Source organism: Octopus bimaculoides, chromosome 1, assembly GCF_001194135.2.
Source record: "Octopus bimaculoides isolate UCB-OBI-ISO-001 chromosome 1, ASM119413v2, whole genome shotgun sequence".
In the NCBI taxonomy this organism is placed as follows: Eukaryota; Metazoa; Mollusca; class Cephalopoda; order Octopoda; family Octopodidae; genus Octopus; species Octopus bimaculoides.
The window spans coordinates 157,128,197-157,149,081 of NC_068981.1; the positions used below are offsets into that span (position 1 = coordinate 157,128,197).

At 35.8% G+C, this 20,885-nt stretch overlaps 1 protein-coding gene across 5 annotated transcripts in view; it reads right to left on the reverse strand.

Annotated features, from left to right (window-relative positions):
* Positions 1–18,784, reverse strand: part of LOC106871408 (N-acetylglucosamine-1-phosphodiester alpha-N-acetylglucosaminidase) — a 33,383-nt gene extending 14,599 nt beyond the window's left edge. Inside the window, exons 1-4 of one of the 5 annotated variants that reach the window (XR_008265265.1) lie at positions 18,263–18,784; positions 8,327–8,787; positions 5,862–5,955; positions 4,533–4,666 (exon numbers count right to left, since the gene is read on the reverse strand). Coding sequence is in view for 4 of the 5 variants with exons in the window: in XM_014917831.2 (XP_014773317.1) it covers positions 4,533–4,666; positions 5,862–5,955; positions 8,327–8,787; positions 18,263–18,321 (748 nt within the window). In the remaining variant the exon portion in view is untranslated. Of the gene's footprint in view, positions 1–4,532; positions 4,667–5,861; positions 5,956–8,326; positions 8,788–9,220; positions 11,721–18,262 lie in introns of those variants that run through there. The other 4 variants (XM_014917831.2, XM_052972017.1, XM_014917833.2 and 1 more) reach the window with 4 other exon arrangements.
* Between the last annotated feature and the right edge of the window lie 2,101 nt (positions 18,785–20,885).

Below are 20,885 nucleotides of genomic sequence, written 5' to 3' on the forward strand. Positions count from 1 at the left end.
TAAAATCTTTTACATAAAACTCTTATACAGGTACACAATCCTTTATCTGGAAATCTAAAATCCGGAAAGCCCCCAAAACTGAACTTTTTTGTGGAGGGTAGAGCATGTCATAACAGGGGTTGTTTGGTGTGCAAACAGCTGGCCACAGTGACCCAACTCACTCAGGTATGACATGGCAATACTTGGCAGGCTGGCCGCTATTTACTGCCAAGTGTCAGTTGTGGCCCAGCACTTGTAGAGAGAAAACGTCCATTTGCTGTTTGCTGTCTTCATGTTGTTTCTTGTGACTTTGTTTATAATTTACCCTGAAAATGTCAAAAAGAACTGCAGATACCCCAATGGATAACAGTGAGAAAAAGAAAAGGAAACATTTAGCATTATCAATAACGCAGAAAGCGGAATTACTACAGAAACTTAATTGTGGTGTGTCTGTGCGGCAGCTCACTGAAGAATATGGTGTTAGAACTAGCACTGTGTATGACTTAAAGAAATAGAAAGACAATTTACTGAAATTTAATAGCGAGAGTGATCACAAATTGATGAAAAAAAAAAAAGGATAACACTACATAGGGCAAAAAAATGAAGAACTTGACCATGCTAGAATGGATTCGACAATGAAGAAGGAAACGTATGCCACTGAATGGTTTGTTGGTCATGAAACAAGCTAGAATATATCATAAAGAATTGAACATTGAAGGAGAGTGTGAATATTCAGAAGGTTGGCTGCAGAAATTTAAGAAGCATCATGGTGTAAAATATCTGAAAATCTGTGGTGAAAAAGCTTCTGCTGGTTATGAAGCTGCAGAAAAATTACATAGACGGATTTGCCAAGACTGTATCTGATGAAAACCTTTCTCCTGAACAGCTTTGTACTGGTGCTACATTCCAAGAAAAGCCTTAATGGTAGATGAAACAGCACCAGAAGGTTTTAAGGATGCTAAGGAAAGGTCAACTGTTCTTGGATGTGTTAATGCAGCAGGCACACACAAGGTTAAGTTGGCAGTCATTGGAAAAAGCCAATGTCTGAAGTGTCTGAAAGGCATAGTTAATTTACCTGTGCATTATTATGCAAACAAGAAAGCATGGGTAACCCGAGGAATATTTTCTGATTGGTTCAATAATTACTTTGTACAAGTAGTACAAGCTTATTGCAAGTAAGCCGGACTGGAAGAAAACAAATTATTTTGTTCCTGGACAAATGCTTTGCACATCTCGCTGCTGAATTTCTTGTGTAAAGTAATGTTTTGGCTTTCACTTGCCTCCCAATGTGATATCTGTTTTACAGCTTTGTGACTAAGAAATTTTATGCTCCATGAAGAGCAACTGTCAAAATTATTTTTATGAGCGGTGTGCTTGATGCAGTCCATAAAAGAATAAGGATGCAAGACTACCTGAAAGAGTTCACTGTTAAGGATGCCATTTACTCAGTTGCAAATGCTTAGAATGATGTTAAATCAACAGAAACAATTCCTGACACAGAATTTGGCCAATAACAATGTTTGATGAAAACGACCCAAAAGATAACAAGTTCGGAGGATTTCGTGACACTAATGAGAAGATGGTATCAAAACTTGTAACTTATGCTAAAAGTTTATCGTGCAGAATTGTAAGTGATCAAGAAGACATTGAAGAAATGCAAAATATTGACAACGATGCACCTGTTGTGCATTCTTTGAGTGATGGGGAAATTGCTGAAATGGTGTTAAATATGGATAAGAATGAAGATCATAATGATGATGACACAGAGCACACAGGTGAAAAAATTCATACAGACGATGTGGTGAAAATTTGTGATCAGTTAAATGGCTGGCCTTGAACAACGTGCATTTATCAGTGAGCAACAGATTATAGGAGTTTACTCGATTAAAGAGACATTGCTTAGACAGAAACCTATGCTAATGAGACAGATGACACTTGAAATTTTTGAAAATGCCATCCTTTGTAATGCTACTTCATCCCGTTCCTGGCCTATCATCAGAGGTTTGCCAGCAACCTGATGATGACATTGGTAACACTGACGGACCCTGTTCTACAACTTAACTGCAGCTACATATTTAGCTTAGTTTGAACTAATTTATGGATCTAGCATATGAATAAATTGTAATACCATTTGTAGTCTTTCTTTATTCAAATTAGTGCGAATACTTATGTGTCTCTCTGCAGAAATATTATGGTAATGTGTATACTGGTACTTGTGGATCTTGTATTTTTGTTTTAAATTATCCCAAAATATGTATTTAGGTATTTGTGATCTTAATTATCTCACTATTTCATTTACCAGCATATTACTCTACAAATATTTATTTTTCCTTCTGATTGTGAGAACATATACATGTGCTTTTGTTACCATAGTAGGACATCTGTTCTGACGTCTAGTTTACAATCTGGGGGAGGCAGCTTTTGTTCTGAAATCTAGAAGAATAGGAAATTCAGAACACAACTGTCCACAAGGGTTCCAGATAAAGGCTTGTGTACCTGTAATTCTACTGTCTTTTGGGTGAAGGTGCTGATCCAATAGTAAAATGCGAGAACATGAGCTACATTTGTGTATTGTTGGGAGAAAAGATATCTTTTTGGAAGAACTCTAAAGTCAGGACAATAAAAATGTAGAAACAGTATTTGTAAACTAAAATTGAACGTGTTCCTATGTCTAACAGGAAAACTTAGCAAATTAAAATTTCTGGTGCAATTCTCCAAATCTTTTTTTCTTACATTCATGGTATCTACAATTACGATACTAACATCAATTAAACCTCTGACAGTTCTCATAAGTAGATCTATGTTGTGATAAGAATCTTATACTAAGACTCTTAAATTAACTACAGTAATCTTGAGCACGCTTATTCCTACAGAATCTCACACACCTAGTTTAATACAAACTAAACTAAAACAAAACAATCAAAATTTTTACTGATAGGGTTCGCAAATACTGTAATGTTTGCTTTAAGATTTGTTAGTAAATTAGTCTGAATTATTATTGTTCTTCCCTTGTCTTAATCCCTCTATCTCTGTTCTGAAGGTGACTGGGATTCAAAATCATTGGCATTAAAATGTACATTACTGTTAAATATTCATGAATTTTGAAGAGTGACCTGCTGAACACTACTAATGATTACTAGTTGATAAACTACCAACTCCTAGATGCAGCAAATAAAAGCAGTTACCAACCACATTTAAATATTGGTTTCACATTTTGGCACAAGCCCAGCAATTCCGGGGAGTAGGCAAGCTGATTATATCAACACAAGTGATCAATTGATGCCTTATTTTATTGACCCTGAAAGGATGAAAGGCAAAATTGACCATCATAGCATTTGAACTCAGAATGTATAGCCAGAAGAAATGCTACTAAGAATTTTCTCCAATGCGGTAATTATTCTGCACACTCGCCACCTTTAAAAATTGCTTTAAAATTTTGTCACAAGGTCAGCAATTTTGGGGAAAGAGCCAAGTCGATTACATTGGCCACAGTGTTCAACTGGTACTTATTTTATCAACCTTGAAAGGATAAAAGTCAAAGTTAACCTCAGTGGAATTTGAACTCAGAACGTAAAGATGAGCAAAATGCCACTAAAGCATTTCACCTGGCATGCTAACGATTCTGCCAGTTCACCACCTTATAAACCACACTTAAATATCATTAACAAGACAACTTTGTGAATGACAAGTAATTCTAACAGACAACTAATTTCCAGTCAAATAATTTAAGTTTAATAGTAAACAGTATCATCAGCAGAGATTCTGATTAATAACTACAATGTTATCAATAAAGTAACGGCAGTGTTAAAAAATAAATACTCTCCTTTTTTTATCATCGGTAAAGAACACATTTTATCCCAAGGGTAAGGAGAACAATTGTTTTTTATTATTTCCTTCAATTAAAATCAGTGGGCACAGCCTGTATAGATCATCTATGACTGGAGGATTGATAGGTTGATGTTAAGCTTGAACTTATGCAAGTTGACTTTTTGGTGAAGATATGGACAGGTCGGGAGTTGCAAAGGTTTATAGTCTTCTAAAGGAAATATTGGATAGTAACTGAATAGAGCATTTTATTATAGATGAAATACATTAGAAATATTGAGAGGAAGAGAAGCAAATACATAAGCAAGGTTTAGGTGGAGGTGATACTCTTGAGTTCTAATGGCATTGATAGAGAACCAAAAGGAAGAGATAATGTTGGTGGATTAATGACTGGCCCCATTAATGAGTTTGGTTAGGCAGATGACCTTCATTTCTATTTATTTATTTTCATGTGGGGTAATTTCAGCCTCAAGATAGACAGCAGTCTGTTGGCTGGATGAAGCAACCATAACTGTCTTTTTTCTCTTTATATGGTGACTTAATTTATCTTTATGAGCATACATTCATTGTCAGTTGTTATAACAACTGACAATGAATGTCAGGACTATAATGTTAGACTATTATACAATTTTGTTTAAAATAGAATTATTTATTGATAAATCCACACCCATTTCAACAAGACAGCAGTAGTATCAACAAGATTTGTGGTTTGAAGTTCCAGAACTTACCACTTTCTTGTGATTCAGAACATTCTAGTTTTGCACTTTCATCAACATACACATTTCCATCTCTAATAAGCCAGATAACACCACCAACAAGTTGAATAAAGTCTTTGGCAACAATATCTATTTCAGATAAATACCTGAAGAAGTAAAGCATATTAGAAAATTAAGAAACAGACATTTATAAACAGTGAATAGCTTTTGAAATACACTGTCAAATGCAGTACAATCAGTGTCAAAAATGACTTTAATGAGAACATATTTTCAAAAAGTAGAGTTAAGAATAACTAAATCAATTAGTAAATGGATGCACTGCTAACCTGCTAACCCACATGATACTGAATTCAATCCCTGTAGCTGTGCCTTTATTTTTTATTTCAAAATCAAGTGGTTAGTTATAAAATTTAGTATTTCCCTAAGGCTTGCTTGAATGCTCATTTCACTTGCTGCTAGACTTGTCCATACATCTATCTATTCGTCCAAACTTTCAAAGTCTATTGCTTTCACCATTTGGTTTTAAATACTAAATTCACTCCCTGATCTTACTGGAGTTCTTTCCTTTGGTTGTTTCCTTAAGGAATTAAACATCTTTTACAGTGGTATAAAATTCTAACCACACAGTTCTAATACCAGTACATAATATTCTAACATCCTACAATCACAACCATTGTACCTAATATTGTAACCTAATACCCTCAACCTACTGTCATAATTCATACATCACAGTAGACTAAGATGCTAACTTAACAGCTATAGTACCTCATAGAAAAGTGGTTGCTCCTCATACATGATACTGCAAGCCAAGACATCTTTAGTTACAAAACCTCTAGTTACAAAAACAATCACTATCTAAATGATTCTGACAAAAAAAATTTTAATCAATTAGAAAATTGGAATACAGTGAGAATGAATTTGATCTTTACTGGTATGGCAACAAACTCCAGACATATTTTTGGTTTTATTAGACCTTATCAGGAAAACATTGTTTTAACTGCATGTCTAATATGACTAGAGAAGTATACAAAATGTTTGAGATTTAAAACAGAATGGATATTTTCCCCTAGACACTTTTTAAAGCTATTACAGCGTTCTGAGTCCATTCCTCCAAATTTTATATACTCCTTAGGCATGTAAGCTTTGCAGTAAGTTAAACTATGTTTTGCTGAGGTGGTTCAATAAAACTGAAATATGTCTAAAGCTGCCATTATACTGTTAAAGACTAGACTTGCCCCATACTGCACTCTACATCATACAATAGGGTAGAATGATAACTATGAAGCTCATAGTTACTACATACACTAGTTAGCTCTCCAATATTACAGATATTTTCCTTACCCAAAATATAACATTCCATCTTTTGTAATACCAAAGTGAACATTCTGAATACCTCCTGAATCTTTAACAAGATGAGCATTACTCACAACATTACCTGTAAATATAAAATATAGAATGATTAAATATATGCTTTGATGCTTCATGTATCAAATATATGCATGTGTTTGGGCAGTTATACAAAACAAACAAGGAAAGACATAAAAATGTGAGAGTCAAGTGAGACTTGAAATTATCTTTTCTTGGTGTCTTAATATAATTATTCCTTTATTTCAAGCCTGCTAAAAAAATTTTTAAACACATGTTTTCCGAAAAGAAGACAGCTATTATGAAGGAGATAATCATTTCTTTATATTTGAAATTAAGGAATTATGAAGAAAAAAAGATAATTCATTTTTTTTCTTTACTTATTATGTTCTTACAGTTTCTAATTGGTGGTAATCATGTAAAGCACTATTTCATTCGTTTTAGAAACTGTCAGCATGATATAACCTATGAATTGTTAATTAAACATTTTATGAAGAGAGACATTTCATTAAAGATGAAAATAATAGCAACCTGGAGGAATTTCGTAATTTTTTCAAAATTTTTTTTCTTTTATAGAATGCTAATAATTAAGGAACTGAGACAAATGAGAGAATGTTTTTAGTGTTTATATAGAAAATAGCTGTTTCAAGGGGAATTCTATAGAAGCCAATAATTTCAGTTTAACTTACAACAACTCTATGAATTATTTTGCAATATAGTCTTTGCAGTGTGTACAACTATTTCAAATTGTTATTTCTTAATAGAAATCCATCATGTATGAAGTCAAATGGGCACCTATACATAAATAGATGGACCTAGACCTTTATGAACAATTTAAAATGGATTCTTGTGAAATCACAGGAAAATTTTTTATTTTTTATTAATTACATTAGTGCTCTTGTATTCACATTAAATTAAAAGTTCTTATGACAGTGTCTCAGCTTTTATATGGAACAATCAAAAACAAAATCTGGTAAAATAAGTCAAAACAGAATTTTCTCTAATCAGTTTCAGAGCTACACATAATAAATATCAAAGCATTAATGTCATAAGCTTATGGTTTTTCCATCTACTTTTTCCATGGTGTTATGGGTTTCATGAGATTTTTGGCGGCAGTATGCAGACATGAACTCTTACTTGTTTTCAAGTAACTTACTTTATGTTTTCAGATGTTTAACTGCTGTTAGATGATTTTGTTTACAAGAGGCATAAACAATGCCTTCATTGACAAAATGGTGTCAATGTGAAAAAATATGGAGACGCTCACACACATACCTATATATACTCTGTGTGTGTGTGTGTGTGTGTGTGTGTGTGTGTGTGTGTGCATGCGTGCATGTATATCTCATCATCATCATAATTTTAATGTCCACTTTTCCATGTATACGAGGGTTGGGATGGAATTTATTGTGGCAGATTTTTCTATGGCTAGATACTCTTCCTGTCACCAACTTTCACCTGTATTCAAGTAAGGTAATATTCCTTCATGGCCAGATATGTTTTCATGGAAGATTGGAAACAAAGGACACTGCTTGTATGATGCAAAGTCAAAACAAGGAAATGCTAACATATACACACATGCACAAACATATACATATATATAAATATGAATATACTTGATAGGATTTTTAGTTTCCACCTATCAAACTCACTCATAAGGCTTTGGTTGGCCTGAGACCTATAGTGCCACTTACACATACACACAGACACAGAACAGTCTTCCTTACAGTTTCACTCACAGCACTGGTTATCCCGAGGATATAGAAGGTACTTGTCTAAGGTGTATCACAGAAGGAACAAACCTAAAGTCATATAATTGCAAAGTTAACTTCTAAATCACATGCTCAAGCCTGCACCTTAGGCATAATCTTTTATCTTTTACTTGTTTCAGTCATTAGATGGCAACCATGCTGGGGTACAGGCATCAGCAAAAGAAACACATCAAGTTCTCACATTGTTATTTCCTTTTGTCACTTCGTATATCTGTTCAAATGCCCACCCAACTATATTAAAAAAATAAAATTACATTTACAGTCCAATAAGGTAACTGATTGCTGTTTGTAGGAAAGTCAAATGTACTTTATATGCAACATGAATGGAAAATAAATGTTGGATAAAAGTGTGGCATTAGCTGATGGTTGCAGAGAATGAAAATTTGACACAACTATGAACACTAGATGCTATGTTAATGACTGGAAATAAAATCTGTCATCAAGTTAATTATATATTTATGTACCTATGTACTTGTTATTTATGAGATTAAGTTACATTTCAATTTGTCATGTGGGAGATGACAAATCTAAGTGCTTTTCGTATTATAGACAATATCACTTTGACAGCGAAAAAATAAAGATAAGAGTTAAAATAACATGAAGAGCTATTTTCAACTGAAAAAAAAAACATTTTTGAAATGTGAAACAATAAAATACTAAACTGTTTACCTGAGAAAAAAAAATTACAACAACAAAAACGTCCTGTATTACCTACACATTCCCCTGTATGTGTGTTGAAGAAACCTGCATTGGTCGCAGCTAAACAGTTCATACGTTTAGCACTCTCTAACACTGTTGCTCTTACTGAAGAATTTTTGTTATTGCAGCTGTTAGGTTCCAGAGGTTCTAAAACACTGAGTGTCTGCCAGGGATAGTTAATGAGCTGGTAGTGAATTGTGATATGACGCTCACTGAACATATCACCATACTTTTTAATCATGTACTTTGATATAACCAAAGGTGGTGGAATGTCTGTTGGATCACTACCATTGCTCTTGTAAGCAGCATGTATGGAATAAGTCATGTCTCCATATTTGGCTTGTTGGCAGCTGCGAACATACCTGTTGCTATGTCGTGGTCCGTGATGGCCGTGGTACGGCAAAAGTAAGTCCATGCCATTGACATCCAATCTACAGGGAAATAAATCATACAAATAAAAATTGATTTCTAATACTGACACAACACCACACATTTATAAGGAAGATGTATAGCATATAGTGTATTATTGTACTTAATATATTGATTACAGAGAAATGAAGTGCAAAACCAAGAATTAAATGAAAAAGGGAGATAGAAATTTTCTTATTTATTTGAATTAAAATACTTATGTTTTATTTATAGAATATTCTTAACCCTTTTGATACCAACCCACGTAAAACTACACCTGGTTCTATGATGCAAATTTCTTGTTTTAAAGTAACTTAAGTCAAAATCTTCCAGCAAAGGTTCATGTTATGTTCCAAATATCAGATTACTAATGGTTTAAATGTTGACACAAGGCCAGCAATTTCGGGAGAGGGAGTAAGTCGATTACATCAACCCCAATGCTCAGCTGGTACTTACTTTATCAACCTTGAAAGGAGGGATCACAGGTTCAAATCTCAGACCAGGCGATGTGTGTGTTTATGAGTGAAACACCTAAGCTCTGGCAGAAGGTGATGGTGAACTTCTGCTGATTCTTTTGCCACAACCTTCTCTCACTCTTTCCTCCTGCATCTAGCAGCTCACCTGTGATGGACTGGTGTCCCATCCAGGTGGGGAACCTATACACCAATGAAACTGGGAAACTGGCCCTTATGAGCCAGGTATGGCACGAGAAGGAACAATCAACAACAACATGTATATAAAAGCAAAATATAAACTAGAACCTCATTACACTCAAATGAAAGATTTAGATAGGGACAAAACAACAGAAAAGGTTAAAAATACAGGAATTTCAAACCATCATCATTTACTGTCCATGATTCATACAGCCATGTGTTGAATGATTTGACAGGACCAAACAAGCCCAAAGACTGCATTGTGCTCCAGTGTCTGCTTAGAATGGTTTCTACAGCTAGATGCCCTTCTTAATGCTAACCACTTTACATTGTGTACTGTGCTGTTTTTTTTCTGTAGCACCAGCATTAGTAAGATTCTCATACAGCTTGCAAGACTAAGAACTCTGGGGTAGTCAGCTTTATGCAAGGAGATAAGGGGTCAAATTATGAGAGAAGAGACCAGGGCAGAAAGGGTTTATTGCTGTGGAGGAGCTACATCATTGGTCACATTTTAGAAGAGAGGGTGGGATTGATCAGGGTGGAACTGGAAAGAAATAAAAAGAATGGTAATGAGATGTCAGGATAAACCCTCAAGGTATGAATGAGGTGAGTAGAAATGAGTGGGGACAGAAGAACTGGAAGTATGGGTGGAGAGTGCATGGGTTATATGTTGGCTGAATGATAATTAGGGGAGGTAGGTGACAACTGTATAGATTAAGTAGGATTGAGGGATGGATGTAGTGCAAAGTGAAAAAGGTGTAGGGTAATCAGTGATGCATATGAGCTGGAAGAAGGTAGGGAAGAGTAGGAGATGACTGACAGTAAAGAAAAATGTGGGCAGTGGTGAAGAGCACCAGAATAGTAATGACAATACAGTAGACAGAGGAAGGATGAGAGAGACAGATGGTGTGTGGTTGCGTAGGTTATAAGAGTGTGTGTGTGTGTGTATGTGTGTGGAGAGGAAACAGGAATGTTGATGTATAGTAAAGACAGAGGAAAAAATGAAAGGAAAACCATTCTGAGGTCAATACTCTGCAAGATTGCAAAAAGTAGAAGTAAGGTCTACTTGGTCAGTACTGGTCTCAATAGGTCTGCTCAAACAAGGGTGACTTGATTGGGGAGACCTTTGATGAAATGGCTCAAAAGCTCAAGACTAAATAGCAGAAATGGAATGTCTGAATTTAGTTGGACAAAATCAATACTTAGGGATAACAAAAAAACAAACAACAACCCTACCCATCAAAAACCAAAACAAAAAAACAAGAGGCTACCATTAAGTAGTAGAGTAGATAAAGATGACGCTGATGATATTATAATGCTTTGATTTAGGAGGCACTAGCTAGTAGTTTTGAGATGATGAGGTTAGTCAGTACCATCAACCCAAGTACATGACTGGTACCTTATCATATCAACTCTGGAGGGATAAAAAGGCAATTTCGTTGATGAGCTCCAGTATATTACTGGTACTTCTATGAAATTAGAAACCAAGAGGAAAAAAAATGTTAATTTTGATATGGATGTGATGCAGAAAAGGGCTACACTGGGAGATAAACATTACCAAGCTGAAGTTGGTACCACAAAGTTTTTGTTCTAATGATTTACGACCTTAGTTATATGCATTCAGTATTTATTATTGGTTAGAAACCATGTTTGTCTATAAACATATGTGCTGCTGTAGAATTGAAATGACAGTAAAATGTGTAAATGGTAATGGTAATCAATAATAAAGCGGAACAGATGTTTATTAGCTTATATTTTCAAACAACTGCTTTCAGTAGAGAGTCATCCGAGAAAATCTATAGCTAAATGTAGTCTAACAACAAAGCATTACCTATTTTTTATATTGTCAATTTTTTTGTGTGAAACATCAATAGTCAAAATTCTCAGGTAACGATGATATTTTGTAAACCTAATTCAGAATGCAGTGTTGCATTTAAAATGATATGTTAAGCATAGGGGTCAGTGAAATGGCATTTCATGTTCTGATTTGTGTTGTGTCAATTGAAGAAAAAAAATCAATGACTGTCATATCAACAAAAATTTATATGCATAAAAGATATAGAAATAATTTTTTTATTCTCAAACACGCGATAATGCTAATAAAATAGCGTGATCAGGATGAATTATCCGTACATTGCAGAAAAATATGTTACCGGCTAGCCATGAAACTCAAACTCACATCCCTGTGATAATGTGTCAAATGCTTTACCATTAAGCTAAACTGCCCAGTAACAAATTCTTCTGCAATTTTAGAACTTATAGATTTAGCTTCATAAGATGCTAATGTTAAATTCAACTTATGATGAAAGTAAACAAACAAAGTTTGTTTTAAAAGCGTTGAGATGTATTGAAAGATACAGAAATAAAAAAAATTATTTCTGTATCTTTCAATACATCTCAACGCTTCTAAAACAAACTTTGTTGTTGCCTTTCATTGTAAGTTTTATATGCATAAACTTTTGTTGAGAGTGCCAAAACTTTCCCAGGTGAAGAGGGCACCCCACAATGTAGTTTAGTTGTTAACAACTTCAGGATCAGGGCTAAATGGAATCACCACTGAGATGCTTGAAATATCTGGTGGAGTAGGATATAGCCTAGTCACCCGTATAGTTAATCAGGTTGTCCATGAGAAAGTCATATCCAATAATTGATGTAGTAGCATTATAGTCAATTGCTAAAAAGGCAAAGGTGATGCCGTAGACAGAAATAATTACAGATGTATCAAACTGTTGGATCAGGTGATGAAAGTTACAGAGAAGGTCATAACCCAACCAGTTAGGAAGAAAGTTAGTGTAGATGAAATGCAGTTCAGATTTGTGCCAGACAGGAGCACGACTGATGCTATATTCCTGGTTAGGCAACTGCAGGAGAAATAGTTCTATATTTAAGAGATGAAGAATTAGGTACATTTACATTATTTACATTTGACAGATATTTGTCCTCATCTTGTTTGCTGGTAACACGTTTCGGCTGATATACCCTCCAGCCTTCATCAGTTGTCTTGGGAAAATTTCGAACCTGGGTTCTCATTCCTAAGGTATTTTTCGATATTATTGTTATTATTATTATTATTATTATTATTATTATTATTATTCAGGTTACTGCCTGGAATCAAACTCGGAATCTTGGGGTTAGTAGCCCATGCTCTTAACTACTACGTCATATGGCGTAGTAGTTAAGAGCATGGGCTACTAACTCCAAGATTCTGAGTTTGATTCCAGGCAGTGAACTGAATAATAATAATAATATCGAAAAATACCTTAGGAATGAGAATCCAGGTTTGAAATTTCTTCAAGACACCTGATAAAGGCTGGAGGGTATATCAGCTGAAATGTGTTAACAACAAACAAGATGAGGACAAATATCCATCAAATGTAAATAATGTAAATAATGCAGGAGAAATATGTAGCCAAAAATAAACCCTTGTACCTGGCTTTTGTCGACATGGAGAAAGCCTTTGACAGAGACGCTGCTCCCTTATCTGGTAGTCGATGTGGAAGCTAGGGATAGATGAGTGGTTGGTGAGAGTTGTACAAGCCATGTACAGGGATACTGTCAGTAAGTTAGCAATGAGTATAGTGATGAATTTATGGTACAAGTAGAAGTTCACCAAGGATCAGTCCTCAGCCCCTATTGTTCATCATAGTCCTCCAGGCAATAACAGGAATTTAAGGTGAGCCGCCCCTGGGAGGTCCATTATGCTGATGACCTTGTTCTTATCACTATCAGAACTTGAAAAGAAATTTCAGACATATGGAAGCAAGGTCTAGAATCAAAGGGCCTTAGAGTTTATCTAGCAAAAACTAGTTGATATAACCCTTGAGCTTTACTGAATACTTTGCTTTAACAATAATACAATAAACCTAAAGATAATTTGTTCAATGCACAAGATAGATACTTGTGTGAGGAAAAGACTTGGGATAAACCACATTGGTATATGTTTCATCAACCCTATAAGTGGCTGATCAACAAATAAATCTAGCAAAAACCAAAATCTTTGTAAATAGGAGAGCAGACAAATCACAAATCCCTTTAGGGAGACAGCCTTGCTTGATCATAGTGTAAGCTATGGACATGTAAAAGTGCAGCAATATCAGAGAAAGGTTAACAGGGAAAATAGTTTTTGTGTGTGGAAGGTGCACAGGTACAATTAACACTAAAAATGTACAGAAAATAGACTCCATCAAATGCCAGGTGAAATCTAGAAGTAGTTGATAACTTCCATTACCTAGGTGACCAAGTCAGTAGCGGGGGTGCATGTTCTGAGAGTGTAGCTGCTAGAATAAGAATTGGCTGGGCAAAGTTCAGAGAGCTCATACCTCGGCTGGTAACAAAAGGCCTTTCTCTCAGAGTGAAAAGCAGACTGTATGATGCCTGTGTGTGAACAGCCATGCTACATGGCAGTGAAACATGGGCTGTGACTGCCGAGGAAATGCGCAGGCTTGTAAGAAATGAAGTTAGTATGCTTCACTGGATGTGTAATGTCAGTGTGCATGCATGACAAAGTGTAAGTGTCTTGAGACAAAAGTTGGGCATAAGTGGCATCAGATGTAGTGTGCAAGAGAGACAACTGCACTGGTATGGTCATGCGATGCATATAGACAAGGATAGCGGTGTGAAGAAGTGCCATACTCTAATGGTGGAGCAAACCTGTGGAGGAGGTAGACTCAGGAAGACATGGGAATGAGGTAGCATCCATGCTGGTGGTATGTAAAAAGCACCCACTACACTCTTGGAGTGATTGGCATTAGTAAGGGCAACCAGCTGTAGAAACCATGCCAAATCAGATTGGAACCTGGTGCAGCTCTCCAGCTTACCAGTTTTCAGTCAACCCGTCCAACCTATGTCAGCATGGAAAGCAGACATTAGATGATGATGATGACAGACATCAATTTTCAATTGAAGTAGCATTAATCATAAGGTGGAATCTTATTTCTATACTTATCATTAGAGTTAGCATGAAAAAAAAAACATGAAAAAACAACAATGTGATACTTATTAGTGTTGTCATGATGATGATCATGATGGTTACCATCATTTAATATACACTTTATCTTACTTGATTGGTTCAGACAGAATTTGTTGAGGCAGATTTTTCTGTCACTGGATGCCCTTTCTATCACCAATCTTCACTTGTTTCCAAGTAAAGTAATGTTTCTCCATGGCCAGTCATATTCACAAAAGACTAGTAAGAGAGAATACCACTTGTATGACAGTGATGCTCATTTCCAAACTATCACATATACACATATATCTATGTGTGAGAATTATGGGCTTCTTTCAGTTTCCATCTACCAAATCCACTCACAAAGCTTTTGTTGGCCCAAGGCTATAGTTGAAGACACTTGGCCAAGATGTCACACAGTGGGACTGAACTCAAAACCATGTGTTTGGGAAGCAAACTTCTTAACCACATAGCCATGTGGTCAAGAAGTTCACTCCTTAAACAGACAGCTTTGGGTTCAGTCCCACTGTGCAGCACCTTTGACAGATGTGTTTCAGTTACAAGTGAATTTGGTTGATGGAAACTCCATGAATCCTGTCTCACACACACGTGTGTGTGTGTGAGACAGGATTCATGGAGTTTCCATCAACCAAATTCACTTGTAACTGAAACACATCTGTGTATGTATGCATGTTTACATTGCGTGTACTTCTCTTGAAAAAGTACTGAGCTGCATGTAATGAAATTTGCTGGAATTTCCTTGTCAACAAATCATCCACTGCTTTTGTACTTTTAACCCTTTAGCATTCAGATTATTCTATCAAATGTAATACTTATTTATTCACATTGATTTGAATTAGTCATGCATTACCTTGTAGCTTTGAGGTTTCAATAATGTTACTGTTTATTTTTAGAAAAACATTGTAGAGTAGGTGTGAGAGGCTGGATCTGACCAGTTTGAAGATAAAACAGGTAGATTATTTTGGTCAGATATGGCTGGTTTAAACGCTAAAGGTTAAAGACAAGTAGAATACGATACCCTGTACTTGAAAAACAGGTAAGGGTCAGCAACTGGAAGGACACATGTTTATAAAACATTGCCTCAATAATATATATTTGCTTAATCTATGCTAGAAAAAAATGGACATAAAAATGAATGAAAAAGAGACAGGGCAGGAAAGGTTCGAAGAAGTCATAGGATGTAAAGGATATTCCAGGTATGCTGTGGAAGGAGAGAAGTTGAAAGTAAGAGATTTATCAATGATCAGCATTGAGAAGATCAAATGTGCAAAATGTACAAATCATGATTTCATTGGGAAAAAGTATGTATATGGAATGATAGTAGCACACTTGCCCTCACTGACATCAAGAACAAAGAAACATAAAAATATTACTATGAGAAGTTGCTGAATGGGAAAAATGTGTGGGAGAGACACAGAGCATGGGAACACATTAAGTTGATAGATTTTGTCTGCCATGAAGAATGTCCTATTATTGTTGCTTGGCAAGAAAGTGAAGACAATTTTTCTGTCTTACAGCAAAATAACTGTTGGTTAACCCTAGGTCAATGCTGAAGAAAAATCACCATGATCTAAGGCATTCCAATTACAATCATCCACTTGTTTTTTTTTTCCAAGACAATATTCTCATTTTTTTTAAGGTGGTTGATGAGGAAACCACAGTCTCTCATTGGCTGTTGTTGTTGTTGTTGTTGTTTGGGTTCAGGTTAGCCATGAACAGATCTATAATCAAAAGCATTCAAGCTCTGACCATCCTGTCAGGCTTCCACACATATCCTGTTATTCAGATTTCAGCTTTAAATGACTTGAAGTTATGATAGATGTTTACTCCAGGGAGTGAGATGATTGATTGGGTGTGGCTGTTTAGACACTGAGGATCTAGCACAACTGACTGGACATTCAACTTGTTTTGGTGACAAGTGCTTTTTGGCAAAAGAGGCAAAAAGCCTCTCTACACACACACACTATCTCTCTCTCTCATGTACAGAAATATACATAGAGAGGGAGAGAGAGAGAGAGAGAGAAGGAGAGGGACATTACACATGCATACAAACATAATTAGAAATAGTAATGATAATGATAGACAAATTATCAGCCCCAATGTTGAGAATTCAAATGCTGCTGAGTTGAACTTTGTTAATCATCTTTTCAAGGTCAATAAAGTAAGTATTTATAATTAAACTGGAATCACTTTAATTGACACTACTTCATCATCATCGTCATTTAACATTCGCCTTCCATGCTGGCATGGGTGGGACGTGTCTCTTACAGATTTCAGACTTTGAACAGAATAGCTGTAGATTTATAGTTGATGAAACATGTACCAATGTGGTTTATTCTAAGTCTTGCCTCACACAAATATCTGTCTTGTGCATTGAACAAATAAATCTTTAGGTTTATTGTATTATTGTTAAAGCAAAGTATTCAGTAAAGCTCAAGGGTTATATCAACTTAAGTTGTTTAGCCCCAGGTCGGCCTTAACTGAGCAGGTCTATAATCAAAGGTGTTCCAGCGATAACCTTTATTTTATTCAGACAGTGCATTCAGTGTCACATTATTCAGTACAACCAAACCCAATGAAAAACTTGAATGAAATATATTCAAGTGACGACAGAAATGCTATAGGCATGACTTGATTGTAGATGTAATAGTTATATACACACAAGGTTTAAACCCAGGCGAGCGATGATCAAGCAAATCTATGATGAGATACATTACAGTTGTGACCATCCCATCTCCTTGTTTGAGCAGGGAACTGAGTACGACCACCATGTACTTTTCTAAGCCAGTAAAGGGTGATTTTCTGGAATTTGGTTGCTATTGTTAGCAGATCAATCAACCACGGAGAGAATTCTTTGTTGACTCCTCCAGGTATACAATAGAGCATTGGCTACATACAACGATTACTTAGCTGACTGGATATCTGTTGAATGTTTGTGTTATACAACGATAATCGATATTTCTGTTTTTATACGCTTATTTAAACAAAGAAAGTCAATAATTAGGTTTTATGACAAGTGCGCTGAAGTCAAAAACACTGAGAAGGCTCTACGTACATTGTGTCTTCTTTTATAATTCATTTCACAGCTATGATTTTTAAGGAATAACTTTGTGAAATTTTCTTTTAAATCGTAAGACTTTGACAGAGGACAACTTTGTTCGTGTTTCGAGGGACGCTGTATGGCTACTTATCAAATATGTTATTCAGCCCCAGGGCAGCACCGATCAAAAGTATTCAAGACATAACAATCCCGTCTATTTTGAGGATTACATCTGTCAAGGTGTCCTTCCATTTTTAAGAGAGCAGAGAGTGATATTGCTTCTATTTCTAGCAGGCGATTATTGAATATGCACATCGACTATTTGCCCACACACGTTAAAGAGAAACAACAGAAAGGAAAATAAAAGTACCAAGCATCGTATAAACGACGATCAAGGGAAGGACAATATAAAGCATTATTAATCAAGTCTAACACAAATTACTTAATAAATAAAGTGAATCATCAATTTCCCAAGTTGTACGATCCAGGAAAATCAATGTTTTTAAGAACTAAAATACTTTAGGAAAAAAACGCATGAAAAATATATATCCTGCATATTTTGGACAAAAGATATTCTATATCTGTTAATTATTTAATATACAAATTAAAAAGAAAATTTCATCACTTATTTAGTTAGGGTCGTACCTTCGATAGAAAAAAAAAATGATGCCACGTTAATTGAAGTCCTATACACGAAAAGTCATAGAGTTTAATTAATAAGTAGTTAAAATAAACAATCCAGTAGTAAACTATAAATGTACTAATTAAATGTTAATGTTGACGGGAAGAGAATAGCCATCAAATACGAAAAGAAAAGAAAAAAACAAAAAATACATTACCCTTCTACTGTTTCGACAACACGGTGAATGGCAATGAAAATTAAAAATATTTGATACATATCTTGTGGACGTCATGGATATTTACAATGTTTACACGAATAAAAACACAGAGACTACTTGACAGGAATATCAACACATGACAATTGCCTGAATGTGCGTGCGCGCTTAAGGGTATTTATACCCGAGTTATTGGCTCGTTGGCAACATTGTTCACGTGATATAAACTCAAGAGTTATTCCCCTTCTCAAAGATTCTTCCCATTTTTTTTTAACACAAAAGGTGAACGTCTTCTATCTTGCTATATGTCCTTCTCTGCATAAAAAAAGAATACATTGACTCGAACACGTGTAACATGTGAAATTGACATATCACTTGACGTCGTGAAAATTGTTATAGATTTCAATTCACCACATCAGGTTTACATAAATTCCTAAACTTTTGGATCATACTACTCGACACTCCATGGGGGCTAATCCGTTTGCACTCTGAAATGATCAGACTTAGACATGTCAGCGTATCCTGTTCCCACTTATCACGCAAATGCGGCTGATCAACAACTTTTTTTTACAGAGAAAGAAGCTTGCTTCTCAATCATATCATCTCGGGTTCAATCCCGCTGTACAATACACTGGGCAGGTATCCTCTGCTATAGACACTAGGCTGACTAAAGTCTTGTGAATAGAAAGAAGCCGGTCCTATATATGTATACATTTATGTGTGTGTATTTGTGTTTGTTCACCCACCACCGCATGGTAATCGGTACTGGTTTTTTCACGTCCTTGTAACTGAGCGGTTCGACAAGAGGACCGGAAAGAATAAGGACCCGACTTTAAAAATAAGTACTGGGATCGATTTGCTAGACTAAAGCCTTCAAGACTGTGCTCCAGTATGGCCGCAGTCCAATGACTGAAACAAATAAAAGGTAAAAGGTAAAATATACTTTTGCGAGAGAGGTCAACAAACTACTTTCTTTTTTAAACCGAAAGATTTCTTAGTTTTAAAGCAAAATCAATACATCATCCTAGGCGGAGGCGCGGCTGTGTGGTAAGAAGCTCGCTTCCCAACCACATAGTTTCCGGTTCAGTTCACTGCATGGCACCTTGGTTAAGTGTTTTCTACTATAGCCCCGTGCCAACCAAAGCCTTGTGGATCGATTTGGTAGACGGAAACTGAAAGAAGCCCGTCGTATAAATGTATATATTTGTGTGTGTGTGTATGTGTGTATCTTTGAGCTTATCCTCCCACCACTGCTTGACAACCGGTACTGGTGTGTTTACGTTCCCGTGACTTAGCGGTTCGGCATAAGAGACTGATAGAATAAGTACTAGGCTTTAAAAAATAAATCCTGGGGTCGATGCATTTGACTAAAAATCCTTCAAGGCGGAGCCCCAGCATGACCGCAGTCTGATAACTGAAACAAGTAAAAGATATAAAACATCTACCTTTTTTCTCATTAGCTCCTTTTGCCAATGACTCACTTGCCATCACATAAACGTTACGATTAACTACAAAGTATCCTTTAAAAATTAGTGCACCGTTAAAGTAGAGTGCTTTTTGGGACATTTTTTATACTAAAATCTCATCTGCACTGTGAAAGTTTAAATTATTCAACTCTACCAATTGTTAAATCAAGATACATTTGTCTTACGTTTAATCTGTCTGAAACAGCAAATAAATAAATATATAAATAAATCTTCTTTTTTTTTTACCCGTTTCAGTCACTGGACTGCAGCTATGCTGGGCACCCTTATTTGAAGGGGTTTAGTCAACCAAACCGACCCCAATACTTATTTTAAGCCTGGTGCTTATTACATTAGTTTTTAGGTCGAACCGATAAGTTACGGAGGCATAAACAAACCAACACCAGTTGCCAAGCACGCACACATACAACAAGTTTGTTTCAGTTTGGGTCTGCCAAATACACACACAAGACTTAGGTCGGTCCAAGGCTATAGTAGAAGACACTTAGACAAGTTGCAGTGTTACTGAACTCAAGACAACATGGATGAGAAGCAAGCTTCTCAACCACATAGCTCCTCCCTTCGCCTATAAACGAATAAATTGTTTCAACATTTTTGGCACAAGGCTAGCAGTTTTAGAGGAAAAGAGTTAGTCGGTTGCTTCGATCCTAATACTTGATCGGTACTTTATTTCATCGACCCCGAAAGGCTGAGAGGCAAAGTTGATCCAGGCAGTACTGGAACTCAAGACTTAAAGATCTGGGAAAAAGGCCGCTAAGCAGTTTTGTCCGACTGTGCGAGCTCACCGCCTTAAATGAATGAATAAATAAATAAAAGCACGGCGACGTATTTCTCTTTCGCATGCCCACTTTCAATAACTATCTTATACTATTCAGAAACACAATGGTTCACGAAGAAAAGTATTATGAATATGTTAGAGTGACTTTAAAAGCCATAAAAAGAAGCCCCTTCTTCCATAATATGTAGGTGGGAATTGTGGTTTCACTGAATGCAATCTTATCAACCTCGGACAATTTTGTTTTTCTCTTCTGCTTGAATAGACACTTAAAGTCTAAGATAAGGCAGGATAATTCCAGTGCTGATGACACATATTGAAGTTGAAACACGTTTATGTATGTATTGTTTCTCAGCTACATGGTTCC